The 14518-nt window shown below is 37.5% G+C and overlaps 1 protein-coding gene across 5 annotated transcripts in view; it reads left to right on the top strand.

The window, feature by feature from the left end:
* Positions 1-14518, top strand: part of gria1b (glutamate receptor, ionotropic, AMPA 1b) — a 55067-nt gene that overhangs the window by 37017 nt on the left and 3532 nt on the right. The window contains exons 12-16 of one of the 5 annotated variants that reach the window (XR_010544104.1): positions 7017-7215; positions 7400-7647; positions 9503-9617; positions 10083-10197; positions 13663-13797. Coding sequence is in view for 3 of the 5 variants with exons in the window: in XM_065287034.2 (XP_065143106.1) it covers positions 7017-7215; positions 7400-7647; positions 10083-10197; positions 13663-13797 (697 nt within the window). In the remaining 2 variants the exon portion in view is untranslated. The other 4 variants (XM_065287034.2, XM_065287033.2, XR_010544105.2 and 1 more) reach the window with 4 other exon arrangements.

The following is a 14518-nucleotide window of genomic DNA, read 5'->3' as shown; positions in this document are numbered from 1 at the left end:
AAATAAAAATAAGTATTTAAAAAAATAAATCAAAATTATTTTGCCCACATTTGTCCCCAACACAGTATGCTACGTTACACAGGGCTACATTAGCTATTATTACATTAGCTAACTACCAACTAACCAGATATTAACAAATTGACAAGCACTTACTGGGCATAATGGCTCTTTAAATGACGACCAAAATTGGAGGTTGCCTTCTGGCTGCTTGTGATTTTAATGTTGCATGTCTTGCAAAGCACTGTTCGTCTTTTGCAATCTTGTTGAAGCCAAAAGCGATGACCCTCCGTACCCCTCCGGCTGACATGTTGATATCTGATCTAAGTGGGCGTGGTGTGCGTAAGGTACGAGAGGGCATGACGAATGATAGTGTCGTGATTCAGTCATGACAACACCATTCTCAGCCTGCGCTCCAGCTGGGTCGACTTTATTTTTTAAAATAATTTATATATTTTATATTTAAACTGAAAACATGATGTGATTAACACTCAAGTCATTCAAGTCATTGTGTCTCAAGTCAAGTCAAGTCCCGAGTCTTTAACTTCCAAGTCCGAGTCGAGTCTCAAGTATTTTATTTTTTGTCAAGTCAAGTCACAAGTCACAAAAATAGCGACTCGAGTCGACTCGAGTCCAAGTCACCAAGTCACAAGTCCCCATGTCTGATGAAGACAGACGAAAAATTTAAAGTTGAGATTTTCTAGGGAGATATGGCTAGGGACTATACTCTCATTCTGACGTAATAATCAAGGACTTTGCTGCCGTAACATGGCTGCAGGAGGGGCAATGATATTATGCAGTGCCTGAAAATAGTCCCCTGCTATTGAAAGTTACCAAGGGGAGTATTTCCAGCGCTGCATAAAATCATTGCACTTGCTGTATCCATGTAACGGCAGCAAAGTCCTTGATTATTACTCCAGAATGAGAGTATAGCTCCTAGCCATATCTGCATAGAAAATCACAACTTTTAATTTTCCGTCGGTCTTCGTACACGATGTAACTACAGAAGAGTCAAGTTTTAAATAGAAAAAATATAGAAACTCTTTGCTTATTTTTTTGCGCAATGCTAATAGTCTAAACAGTTTCAATGGATTCCAAAATGGTAAAAATCAAATGTTTAACCCTAGGGGAGCTGGAAAATGAGCATATTTTCAAAAAAAGTGGAGTGTCCTTTTAAGATAATATATAGGATAATAGAGTGCAGGGATGGCGGTTTTGGTAGGCTAACCTGGAAGTTAGCAGAATACTAGTTTGAGGTCAAAATTAATCTTTTATAGTTTTAGTAAATGCATTTACACTCTAAAATTCATAAACTCTGTAAAGATTAACTTGTTGGACAAAACATCTAAGTGTCATAAACATTTGTTAAACACAGAGCTTATTTTTTCCAAAAACCCAAAAGTCTATGGGAAAAATGAATGGCTTTTTTGCGAGGAAACCGGTGTCCAGCTAACTTCCGGGTTGGCCTACAAAAATACGTCATACCTGTGGCACTCTATATAGTTGTCAGTGTTTTCAAAAGCAGAACCTGATGTCCTCTGAATAACCTCTGCTGAACTGTTATTGAGAATCACATGGTATAAGAGGTGGATCATGGTATCATGTATGTGACGATTAGAAAAGGCTTCGGAAAAGGCTAGTCGAATTTAATAATGACTTCAACTGGCCTGGAGGCCACTGATCTGTCTGTTTACACCTGCTGAAGAATAATCAGAGCTTAATAATCAGCGCTTCAGGATCTCTGTGTGTATGAGAGAGTGAATGTAACCCTAAGGTGGTGATACATGTTGTGTGCCATTAGGAGGGTGGCATGACAGTTCAACCCTGGTGCAGTGGTGCCCCCTCTACCCCTGGGCTTTAAACTGTCACTTCTGCTTTAACCAGATTCCCTTTCTCTTGTATAAGAATACTCTCCCGTTTACAAACACTTCCATACACAGTGACACCAGTGGGTCAAACACACGTTTCATTTAGGTCACACATGTAGGTCACACTCACATAAATGTCATTTCACAATACATATGCAGGCAAAGAAGCCTCAAGGGTTGCCTCGATCAGGAATTTCCCACTGTAGAGGTGACCCTGCCATCTCCAGTGTCCAGAAATGTTCTGTAGTGTTTATTGGATGTTCAGCATGTCACAACGTTCCCAACAGCTCCCATCGGAATGACTTTAATGAAATGGACATTTAGCAGCATTGCAATATAGAATAACAGGGAAGCTTTTAAATTTGTTGAGTCTGCCGTAAAAAGTGGAGGTCCATGGAGGTTAAATGTGTTGGTCCATTGTGAGAGTCTTTTGCTTTGAGGATAGGACCAATATTCTGCTAATTTATGCTAAGCATTCATTAGTTATGTGGTTAAGTTATGTGTAATGAAATGTTTACATTATGCATTCTGAAGGATTTTCAGATCTTATAATTTGACCTCTCAAATCAGAGCGGCAAATATCCTCCAGTTAAAATATTTTTCTTTTGTAAAAATGGCATAAATTAAAAAAGTTGTCTGCAAATTGTTTCTGATTTTTGTATGTTGATCAAACTATCCACCTGTTTCCGGGGGGCGTTACTCTAAAAAAGAAAGTGGGTAAAACTTCTGGTGAGGTGGCGGAAGTAGTGTATCAATGGTATTTTGTGTGGTGTATAGCGAACAGGTTAGGTGTTTTTCGGAAATTTTTTTTTACTATTTAAAGTCGCAAATCTTGTCGCTACGGAGCTCAGGAACAACATGTGCTGTTCGTGGTTGTACATATAACCGGAATAAACTAAGTTAGTGGCTTAAATGTGAGTGTTTTGGACATAAGCCTTAAAACTAAATCGGAGTGTTCCTGCCAACGCCTGTACAGTTTCCATCACTTCCCAAAAGACAATGAATAAAAAAATATGGCTGAAGAACTTAAACTTAAAAACACCCCCAAAACACTTGTTTGTGTGCTTGTTTCACTTCGTGGAAAAGAAGCCAACACATGATCATCTACTGCGGAGGGTAAATATTAAAACCTTTTTTATTTCTTGAGCTTGTGTTCCCACATCGTTAGGAAGTTTGGATCGCTATAGCTATATTGGCTGGCAACTAATGAATGAATGAGTGTCACGTCCGGCTATGCGTCCCGCTTGTTTACTTCGAACCGGAAGACGCGCCCACTTTTGACGCAAGGCCTCATGGGACGCAGGAAACTTGTGGATATATTTGACCAAAGTCTCTATTTTACATCAGGATTTTTGCTTATAGGTGATTATATAATTGCAGGTACATTTGGTGTTCAAAGTCATTTTTTCAGCTTTTTTAAAAAGGTTATATTTTTAATTAGCCTATTTTAATGATTTGGTACTCATTCATATCACAAAAAGTTGCAGGCCATTACAATATAATATTTTATGTTAAAAGTGCCTGACAATCATGATTATCTTTCTTCCAAATTAGTCATTGCTATCGACTGTACATTCCTAATGTATTATTATTATGCATTGTGTAACATTATGCAACAAATGTCATTTGAAGATAATGCAAAACCAAACTTAGGATAATAATTGTAAAAACAATTTTGCAGCCATAAATCTGTTTGCAAACAGTGGTGAAGTACTGACTTTGATGTTTATAAAGGTGGACTTGAATCTCAAAACAGCTGCATCCTTCTGCTTGACAGACTGACTGGATGTCAACTTCATATCTCACCATTATCAGCTGAGTCAGAAATGGACAAGAGGGGGACTGGAAAAGTGAGAGAGTCAAAGGGAGATTAGCTCTTGCAGTAGAGAGACCATTTTAACAAACAGGATTTGAAATAAACATCCTGCTTTAGTAAACACAAAAACTAATTGTTTTTGCTAATCTTTTGACTGGTGTTGTTTAGTGTTGTTTCAAATTGGTTACTGGATTACACCCACCCTATTATTGTTTTTATTGTGGTAATAGTTGCATTTTTTTGTGTATGTGGGGAGGGATTCAGGTTGATGAATGGGCAGTATCTTTCTTTATCTGATAACTCTCCGCATATGGACATGGGTCGATCATTGTGACTATTTCATAAAACTTTCATTATGGCTTATTAGGAACCAGACAGTGGTTCAGGAGAGAAATTACAGTGCTTTTGTTTTTGATTTGTTAGTATTCGTTTTTCCATGTATGTTAATTAGTACATATGAAATTCATTTACTGGCATAGATCTTAACAACTTCCAGTCTTTAATGCAAGACATTTTGCTTGCCTATTGAAATTCAGAGTGCTTTATTGGCCCCTTTAGTATAACTGATAATATCATTGGAAGATATGAGGAGAATATATTTCCCTTGAAAGTGAAGACGGCTAGTGGTGCAGCATTTATCCGAAAGTAGAACACAGATAAATTTTAATTTAACGCAAAGGGATCAGTGAATGAATAAAAAGGTGTTGAATATTTGAGGGCACTAAAATATAGATAAAGATGTTCATAAAGTGTAAGGTCAAATGCTCAGATTTCATCAAAAACACGGTTGTATGGCAACGTTTTGTAAAGTTCCAGTTAATTTTAAATCATCTTCAAACAATTGTACCTAGCCATTGTTGGGAAAAGTTACTTTAAATATGAATGCATTTCAATATTAAGTTACTCCCTAATAAAGTAACTAATTACGTTACTTTTCTGTTATTTTTTCTTACTTGGCTGAGGCTTGATCTCTTTCAGGCCTTGCAGGTGTTTTTTATGACTGAGAAGTTCATAGGCTCTGGCCTGCCATCTCCGTTTTTAAATCAAACTGTTCTAGTGTGCGTAATTATACGTGACTACATTCAATTTAATTCAGTACATTATTTTTTTATTGAATTAATTAAACTGAAAAGTAACTCACATTACTTTAAAAAAAACTAAAATATTAATGTGTGAAGTAATGCGTTACTTTACTCATTACTTATTACGTAATGGACGTTACTTGTAATGCGTTACCCCCAACACTGTCCCTAGCTGTCACTGGGATGGTATCCTTTTAAAAAGAATATCTTCGTACACAAAGTTCATTTTAGTACTTCAGAGATACAGTCTTGTTCAAAAGAATAGCAGGACAATGTGACTAACCAGAATAATCAAGGTTTTTAGTATATTTTTTTATTGCTACGTGGCAAACAAGTTACCAGTAGGTTTAGTAGATTCTCAGAAAACAAATGAGACCCAGCATTCATGATATGCACGCTCTTAAGGCTGTGCAATTGGGCAATTAGTTGAATTAGTTGAAAGGGGTGTGTTCAAAAAAATAGCAGTGTGGCATTAAATCACTGAAAAATCAATTTTGTGAAGAAACAGGTGTGAATCAGGTGGCCCCTATTTAAGGATGAAGCCAACACTTGTTGAACATGCATTTGAAAGCTGAGGAAAATGGGTCGTTCAAGACATTGTTCAGAAGAACAGCGTACTTTGATTAAAAAGTTGATTGGAGAGGGGAAAACCTATAAAGAGGTGCAAAAAATGATAGGCTGTTCAGCTAAAATGATCTCCAATGCCTTAAAATGGAGAGCAAAACCAGAGAGACGTGGAAGAAAACGGAAGACAACCATCAAAATGGATAGAAGAATAACCAGAATGGCAAAGGCTCAGCCAATGATCACCTCCAGGATGATCAAAGACAGTCTGGAGTTACCTGTAAGTACTGTGACAGTTAGAAGACGTCTGTGTGAAGCTAATCTATTTTCAAGAATCCCCCGCAAAGTCCCTCTGTTAAAAAAAGGCATGTGCAGAAGAGGTTACAATTTGCCAAAGAACACATCAACTGGCCTAAAGAGAAATGGAGGAACATTTTGTGGACTGATGAGAGTAAAATTTTTCTTTTTGGGTCCAAGGGCCACAGGCAGTTTGTGAGACGACCCCCAAACTCTGAATTCAAGCCACAGTACACAGTGAAGACAGTGAAGCATGGAGCATGATATGGGCATGTTTCTCCTACTATGGTGTTGGGCCTATTTATCGCATACCAGGGATCATGGATCAGTTTGCATATGTTAAAATACTTGAAGAGGTCATGTTGCCCTATGCTGAAGAGGACATGCCCTTGAAATGGTTGTTTCAACAAGACAATGACCCAAAACACACTAGTAAACGGGCAAAGTCTTGGTTCCAAACCAACAAAATTAATGTTATGGAGTGGCCAGCCCAATCTCCAGACCTTAATCCAATTGAGAACTTGTGGGGTGATATCAAAAATGCTGTTTCTGAAGCAAAACCAAGAAATGTGAATGAATTGTTAAAGAATCATGGAGTGGAATAACAGCTGAGAGGTGCCACAAGTTGGTTGACTCCATGCCACACAGATGTCAAGCAGTTTTAAAAAACTGTGGTCATACAACTAAATATTAGTTTAGTGATTCAAAGGATTGCTAAATCCCAGAAAAAAAAATGTTTGTACAAAATAGTTTTGAGTTTGTACAGTCAAAGGTAGACACTGCTATTTTTTTGAACACACCCCTTTCAACTAATTGCCCAATTGCACAGCCTTAAGAGCGTGCATATCATGAATGCTGGGTCTCATTTGTTTTCTGAGAATCTACTGAACCAACTGGTAACTTGTTTGCCACGTAGCAATAAAAAATATACTAAAAACCTTGATTATTCTGGTTAGTCACATTGTACTGCTATTATTTTGAACAAGACTGTACATATTGGTACCAATGTATACATATCTGTGCTTAAATGGAACATATTAGGACCTTTATAAAGGGTACTGGCCCAGTGACAGCTTGGGACCATTTTTGTGCCTGGCTAAATTTATGTGCTTATCATTAAAGAAAACTTTTGATGTAGATGACATGTTATTGAACTATTTATTATCCATCCATTTTCTATACTGCACACCGTTATCCTAACACTTAGAAATCACAGACCAATTTCAAACTATTTTAAAATTTGATGTCAAATCGAGTAAACGCATTAGCAATAAATGGAACTTCCAGCAGTGCTACACGGGGAAATCAAGTTAAAATGGGACACTTTATTATCAGTCCGACTGCAATTTTTCAGGTTAATAACCACCTGCTTTATTGTTATACTTCTTTCAGATCTCTCTCGGGTCGCATAGTTGGAGGTGTCTGGTGGTTCTTTACTCTGATTATCATCTCCTCATACACAGCCAACCTAGCTGCCTTTCTTACAGTGGAGAGGATGGTGTCACCCATTGAAAGCGCAGAAGATCTGGCGAAACAAACAGAGATTGCCTATGGGACTTTGGATGGAGGATCCACCAAAGAGTTCTTCAGGGTAAGAAGGAAGTACTTTACAATTCAGAGAAAGAAATGCCAAAAATGCTATTTGTTTTGACATCCTTAAACCGTTCCTACCATAGCCATTGAACAATAGAACATGTCAAAGATATATACCTCAAAAAGCATATTTATGTCTGCAAGACTTGTTTCATGGACATTTTAACCCATTATATCCTTAGAGGTCCAAGATTGCAGTGTTTGAGAAGATGTGGTCCTACATGAAGGCAGCAGAGCCTTCTGTATTCGTGAAGACAACAGATGAAGGAGTCGTGCGGGTGAGAAAGTCCAAAGGGAAGTATGCTTATCTGCTGGAGTCCACTATGAACGAATACATAGAGCAACGCAAGCCATGTGACACAATGAAGGTGGGAGGGAATCTGGACTCTAAGGGCTATGGAGTAGCTACACCCAAAGGATCCGCCCTGAGGTAAACCAAATGATCCTAACAAACACATGTTCATTTTTAATAATGATTATAATTCATTTAAAAAATATCTGAGAGCTTACACTGGAGAAATATGCGAGGAATGTCAAACTCTAGAGTAATATTAAAATTTTAATCTAATAATCATTTAGTGATTTTTTTAATCAAACATATTAATATCTAGACTATCTCCTCTGTAATCTCTCTTTTAATGTGTTGATTGAACACTGTCTGTGTGTGTTCTGTACCATCAACCTTCATGACATGTTTCTCAATGTTAAAGGGATAGTTTATCTGAATGAATGTTGTTTTGCTTTTCTATTGCTTGGAACACAATAGGGAAACTATTCTGAAGAATATCTTGGCTTCTCTTTTCAAATAATTAAAGTGAATTGAGGCTGGCAGTGGGAAGTCATAAAATAACAAATAAAAAACACACATGCCTAATAAAAGTGGGCCATTTTACTTGTGTGCAATATTCCAAAATTAATAAAAAAATAACAAAAGCTTTGTGTAAGAAAAATAACGAAATATCGTTTATGTACTATGCTGATGAATAGTAATTAAGACTATCTTGCACATTTTGTACATTGAGTTTATGAACTACTTTTATAATACCCAGTGCCCATTCCCTTTCAGTATATGTGAGAGCAATTAAAAGCAATGTTTTGCACCTTTTGTGTTCCACAAGAGAAATAAAAAAACGACACAAGGATGTGTAAAAAAATTCATTTTTGGTTAAACAAATTCCTTTAATGTGCGAATACCATGATTTCCATGTCCCATCTTACCACATTAATGTAATGCTTCATACTTATTTAAAAACTAAAAATAATTCTGACTGTAAGCATTGTATTGCTTATTTAAACCCTCTGGTCACTTTAAAGACAAGTGCAGGATTAAGCTGATATGTACATTTGCCAAACAAAACCTGCTATAGTTTGCCAGCAGCAAAGTCTTTATTAAGTTGAACATTTGCATATGCAGCTGAAGAACACACTGTACTACATTTAATAGACTTGACCATGATTTCATGCAAATCAAAGATTAAATCTTCCACATGCACCTGTTTCTAAAACAAATGTCTGTTTATTTAACCACACTGAGGTGCACAAATAATATTTTGGGGGTGATTAAATAAATGTTTGATTTGTAAGGCAAGTACAAACAACATAAATACATACTGTACATACTACTAGCCAATAGAGCATTTTCTGATAAGAACTTTAAAGCTTTTCATCTAAATCATTTCTCATCCGACACTGTGTTGTCCTGACATCGTTGTCTTGTGTACCCTGTAGATCTCAGATTAATGTTCATGGATAAAGTTTGGCTTTGTTTTAGTCACCCATAAGCACACTGGCCTCTTTCTTCCCTTGTCTCAAGGGATGCAGAAAGAAGTCAGCGGTTTTGCTAAGAAAGGCACCACCAGAGGGATGAGAATGGGGTGAATTACACATGCTTTGGTTTTACAAATGGAATTCCCAAAATATGGAAATTTGGGCAATTTACTATTTAATTGCAAATATTTTCCAGAGTAATATTGACGAATTAATCCTTTTACTCGTGTCAAAGGCCACCCAGAGCATCGCCAATTCACCCTTATTCTTCAGCCACAATCCAGGTCTTTCTCTGTAAAATCTCTTATAATTTTCTTACAGTGCATTTTTTTCCACACTTTAGTGCAACACAAGACAACTAATATCACATCAACAAGTCCAGCATAGCCAGGCACGCAGTCAGATCAGTTTTATGTTTTGTTTATCTACGACTTAATAGACTCACTTTTATTTGACACAGCCTCTGCCTCGCCGTATCATATCACCAATGCTGACACGGATTATTTTATCATTTCAAGAAACCCAGTAAACCTGGCAGTGTTAAAACTGAACGAGCAGGGCCTCTTGGACAAATTGAAAAACAAATGGTGGTACGACAAGGGAGAGTGTGGCAGCGGAGGAGGGGATTCCAAGGTCAGACCCAAAATGAGCTCTCCAGCGGGTAACCACGACCCTGGGGGGGTAACCGGCAAACATTGCTAAAAAACACCTCGGCTGCAGTTTATGCACCTCTCTTCTCTAAGACGTGAAGATTTTTGTGATTGAAGACCTAAATGCATTGAAGCATTATCAATTGAGCACCAACCGATGCAAATCCGAGTGTTTCTATTTATTGCCGGTTACCCAAAGTGATATAGTAATACACATCTTGCAGTAGGGAGAAAGGCCACAAAGCTAGATGGAGTATTAATGCATATCACTTTTGGCACTATATTCAAACTCTGTGACTGTGCTGTTCTTTGTTTTGTTCTTCCTATTTATCTGTAGACATTTAAAACACATCAAAATATAAGTATACTGTAGGTGTTTGTTTGCTTAAATGCTGAATAACATAAGATAACATGGGTAATGTTATTTATGTTATTTTCCTGGTTGAAGAATCCCCGTAAACCTAGCGGTGTTGAAACTCAATGAGCAAGCCGTCTTAGACAAACTGAAAAACAAATGGTGGTACGATAAGGGGGAATGTGGAAGCAAGGACTCCGCAAGAAAGGTCAGTTCACTTATTGGTCCTTCCCCTCACTTAAAGATCCAGCTTTAGCGCTTTACTAAGGGCCCTGTCCTCCTTTCTCTGAAACACACAGCGCAGCCAACGCTCTGTCTCCAATCTGCCATTTTCCCAGAGACACACGCTCCACCCTGTCATCATGTTGCTGTTTGGCCTCTATTACTTCCCACGTTACAGAATGTGATGCTTGTGATATATTTATAGACATAGGCAATGTAGGCTTTTCTTTACTCGTATTGCCTCACTGTTGGTTCCTCGCTTGCGGCTAGTGTTTTTACGCTCTTAATTACTGCAGTTGTATTTGATTTCAAAGAATCAAATGAAAAATATAACCAAATCAAAAATTTGTTTGGGATTTGATGATGATCAGATAAAGAAACTAGACCTGGTGAGGACATGGAAATTGTAAATGTACACACTAAAAGATAACACACAAATGTTTAAAAAGTCAAAACATAAAGTTTTTTATAAGCTTAATTCTCTCAGTTGTAGAAGAGTATCCTATGTACAGACACTTGTGAAAATCAATTAAAATATAATAATCAAGTTCTGCCTTATACAATAAGCAGCCTACACTCTTAAAAAGAAAGATGCTTAAATGGTTCCTCACAGCGATGCCATAGAAGAACAATTTTGGTTCCTTAAAGGGAGGGGGGGTTAAAGCTATTTCATACAATCTGACTTATTAACACTGTTAAAGAGTTGGATACGTCATGCTAAACAGTGGCGCCTCGTGACTGCTTATCCAAGGGGCGCAAATTCAAAATATGTGTTTGTTGCGTCATGTGAACCATGTGCATCACGTGTTTTGTCTAAATAAGTGCCTGCTGCACACGCGTCAAAACCATTTATGATATAAGAGACGCTCACGTTCACAAAATACACGCAAGACACTCACTTAACAGAAAACTCTGATTACGCACGAGATTATGCGAGGATCTGGCAAACGCGAACGTGTCTTTTATCGTAAACCCTTTAGACGCGTCTGCAGCAGGCACTCATTTTGACAAGACACGTTATGCACACAGGATCTATAGATGCGCAGAACACATAAATGGAAAAAAGGAACCACACACATGATGGGCTAGATACATGTTGGGACTAACTTCGCATTGAGCGCCCTCGAAAAAAGAAGTAACCGGCCACCACTGATGCCAAATATAGTCAAAGTGTCAAAAAAGCAGTTGGACATATGAGTATTTCTGTGTCGAATGCACTTCGCCACGGTCCGTACAAGTTCGTACAACAATCTTGCTTTATTTCTTTAATAGGCAATTTTACTGCAGGAAGTACAGTGGAAGTCCTTATATGGGCATTTTAAGCGGAATAGCGCACACACACCAACATCGGAAATTTAAGCTTGTTCAGCCTCCCAATGAAGAATCCAGCATGATGGAAACAATGGATATTGTTGGTTGATCCGTGGTAGCACCCAAGTTGTGCGAGTGTGTTTGTTAAAAACTGGATTTTGTTGAAATGGGGTCATGAATGCGTCAAATGTCTGTGTTTTTTTTTTTTTGCAATCGGCGTGTAAGTGCATATAATGTAAATGACATGAACATGTAGTGAATCATAAGTTGTCCAGAGATAGCGGGATAATGTTTTGTGTGTGTTGCTTGCACGTGATTCACTCCGCCCATCGTACGCCTCCAGGGGCTCGTTTTTTTCCGGGAAAGTAGCAGCTCAGCTGATCCGTCTTTAATAAATCTGATAAAACTAATGACTCTTCAGAGATATGAAGCATGCAATACTACTCTATGGGTACTTAAGATTAACATGAGATAAGCAGAAACAATGTGTGTTATGTGACCTTTAAAGAACCACTGAGTCAAAGGTTCTTTAATGAACCGTTTGAAGAGCTCAGATGCAATAGCCGCTTAACGTCACCTCCGTAAAAAATGAGATAGTGATATTGACCGAATTCTCTCAGTATGTATCATAAGTTTATCAAATACATTTGCATCAAATCCATTTAATCCCAGCCTCAGGCCATTGAGAAATACAGCTTTGTAGGCAGAATCCATTAAACGCCACTTAAGTGTTTAAGTGAATGGAGAAAGAATTGAATAACTGGCATGTGCAAAAGTTTTTTACCTGGTTGAAGGGGGTTTGCCAAACATATTACCACATTTTTGAGCCTTTTACCTTTATTCAGTGAGGGCTGTGAAGAGTGGCTGGAGACATTTTTTTTTAAGTTTGCATGCACTTGAAGCGAGGGTTTTGAAGCGAAAGACAGTCAAATTTGTTAAATACCAATGAAATGCCTAAAGTGACATTTAAATTACTGACTATTAACATTTTCATCCCAATTAAAGTGAAATTACTGAAGCTAAACATAAAAACCTGTTAAAAATGTCAGAAAACATGTCAGACGCACTTAGGGGCTCTTTGAATCTGAACTTTTCGTTTGTTTTAACCTTGTCATAGTCTAAATAATTTTTTTTTACACTTAATAATATTAAAGTGAATAATAGTAAAATAATAATAAAGTATTTCTTCAGATGTTACCGTTTAGCCAAAATGTCTTCTATGGCATCATGAAGCACTTTTTATTTTTAAGAGTGTTCTGAAATGAGCAGATTTTGATTAGAGGTACCAATTGAAACTGAAAACCTGAAGATGCTGCTTGAAATGATTTCCCCGTTGTCCCTTAACTTTTTATCTTCACTGTACGTACCCCATAACAACAGCAACATACGATATAAAGCTTAATGACATCCATCCATCTTAACAGGAGTAAATGACAGTCTGGAGAGAAAAGCGTTGCCATGAAATGCCACCTCTAACTGGATTGCTTTCCCCCTTAAGAGTCCTTTAGTGCTGTCTTGTCTCCGTCCAAAAACAGTGTGCATGCCAGTGGATGAAACCTTAATATGGTCGCCAGACAGATGCATGTCACTACTCCCACTATTATACCCCTGGAGTGATATCCTCCACCAGAGACAGTGAGAAAGCCATGAGTTTTGGATGATATTACACCCTTAATAAAAACAGGCGACATAAACTGGTTTAGACATGCATGGTTTAATTTATAAAGCCAACATGCATTTATTTTATATCAGATGCAGACTTTAAAATGTTAAAGGGGGAGATATTGATATTATTAGTGTTTTTAATTAATAATGCTATGCGGTTTAAGCATACAGAGATATTACTGAAAGATTTATATTTATCCCAAGCTTGCAACACACGCATGAATTTGCATGTTTTAATAGTATGTTGATCAGATGCTTTTTTATTGCTTTTATGTTTACAGTGACAGAATAAATATTATATGATTCTAGTTTAACATAACTGTTTAAAATCAAGCCTATTTTGTATGTCCTACAACATAAATTAAATATTAAATATTTGTGATTGGAACATTTTGAGCTTTTTGTAAATATGTTGTGCTGTGTTTGTCCATGTATTTTTATGTGTAAGTATTTGAGCATCTTCTTTGCTCTGCAGGATAAGACCAGTGCATTAAGCCTCAGTAATGTGGCTGGAGTTTTCTACATTCTGATTGGTGGACTCGGACTGGCCATGCTGGTGGCACTAGTTGAGTTCTGTTACAAATCCAGAATTGAGTCACGAAGGATGAAGGTGTGTAAAAACCACGCAACACCCAGCAATGGACAAATACAGCCTGAAGCATAGTGGAACATTTAGATCTGTCCGCATTTCATTAGGATGAGGATTTGGATGTGGCACTTATTTTCAATTTCTGCTATATTTTATGCTGACCCCACATCCACTGTGATATATTACATGGGTATGTGCTGGCATTTAAGAGGTAATGGTGGGTGGGTGTAAACATCATATCGCCCACTGTGCCTCTCTCTAATCCAGAAGCACATTGCTCTCGAATGCTTACTGAATTAAGAACCATACAGTGACTTATAAAGATTTAATTACCCACAAATCCATGCGGTGACTCATAATTTTAATTCTAGGTCGAAGGGAAATCAGACATTTTTTGAAGTGTTTCAAGTGCTCCTTTCCAGCTTTCACACATCGCTCTTAAAACTGAATAGATCATCAAGACTGAATGTCTTAAAATCTGTAACACAAAGTTCTTGGGGTGTTAATTTAAGTTTTGAGACAGTACACTCATATAACAGGAACATTTAGAGTATCACGGCAACAAATCGTTGTTACCAGCAGGCCAATTAGTCTGCATCAGCCCGAGCAACATAATCCCCGGCAATCCACTGAAGTGTGCTGGATTTAAATCATTTATTCGTCAAGGATGCACAAGCCAACATCCACATCATTAGCTTCAGTTTCAAGCCTACGGGGTTTCATTATGTAAAACTGCAGCACA

This window comes from Paramisgurnus dabryanus, chromosome 18, assembly GCF_030506205.2.
Source record: "Paramisgurnus dabryanus chromosome 18, PD_genome_1.1, whole genome shotgun sequence".
In the NCBI taxonomy this organism is placed as follows: Eukaryota; Metazoa; Chordata; class Actinopteri; order Cypriniformes; family Cobitidae; genus Paramisgurnus; species Paramisgurnus dabryanus.
This window is presented reverse-complemented; position numbering and strand designations above follow the sequence as displayed.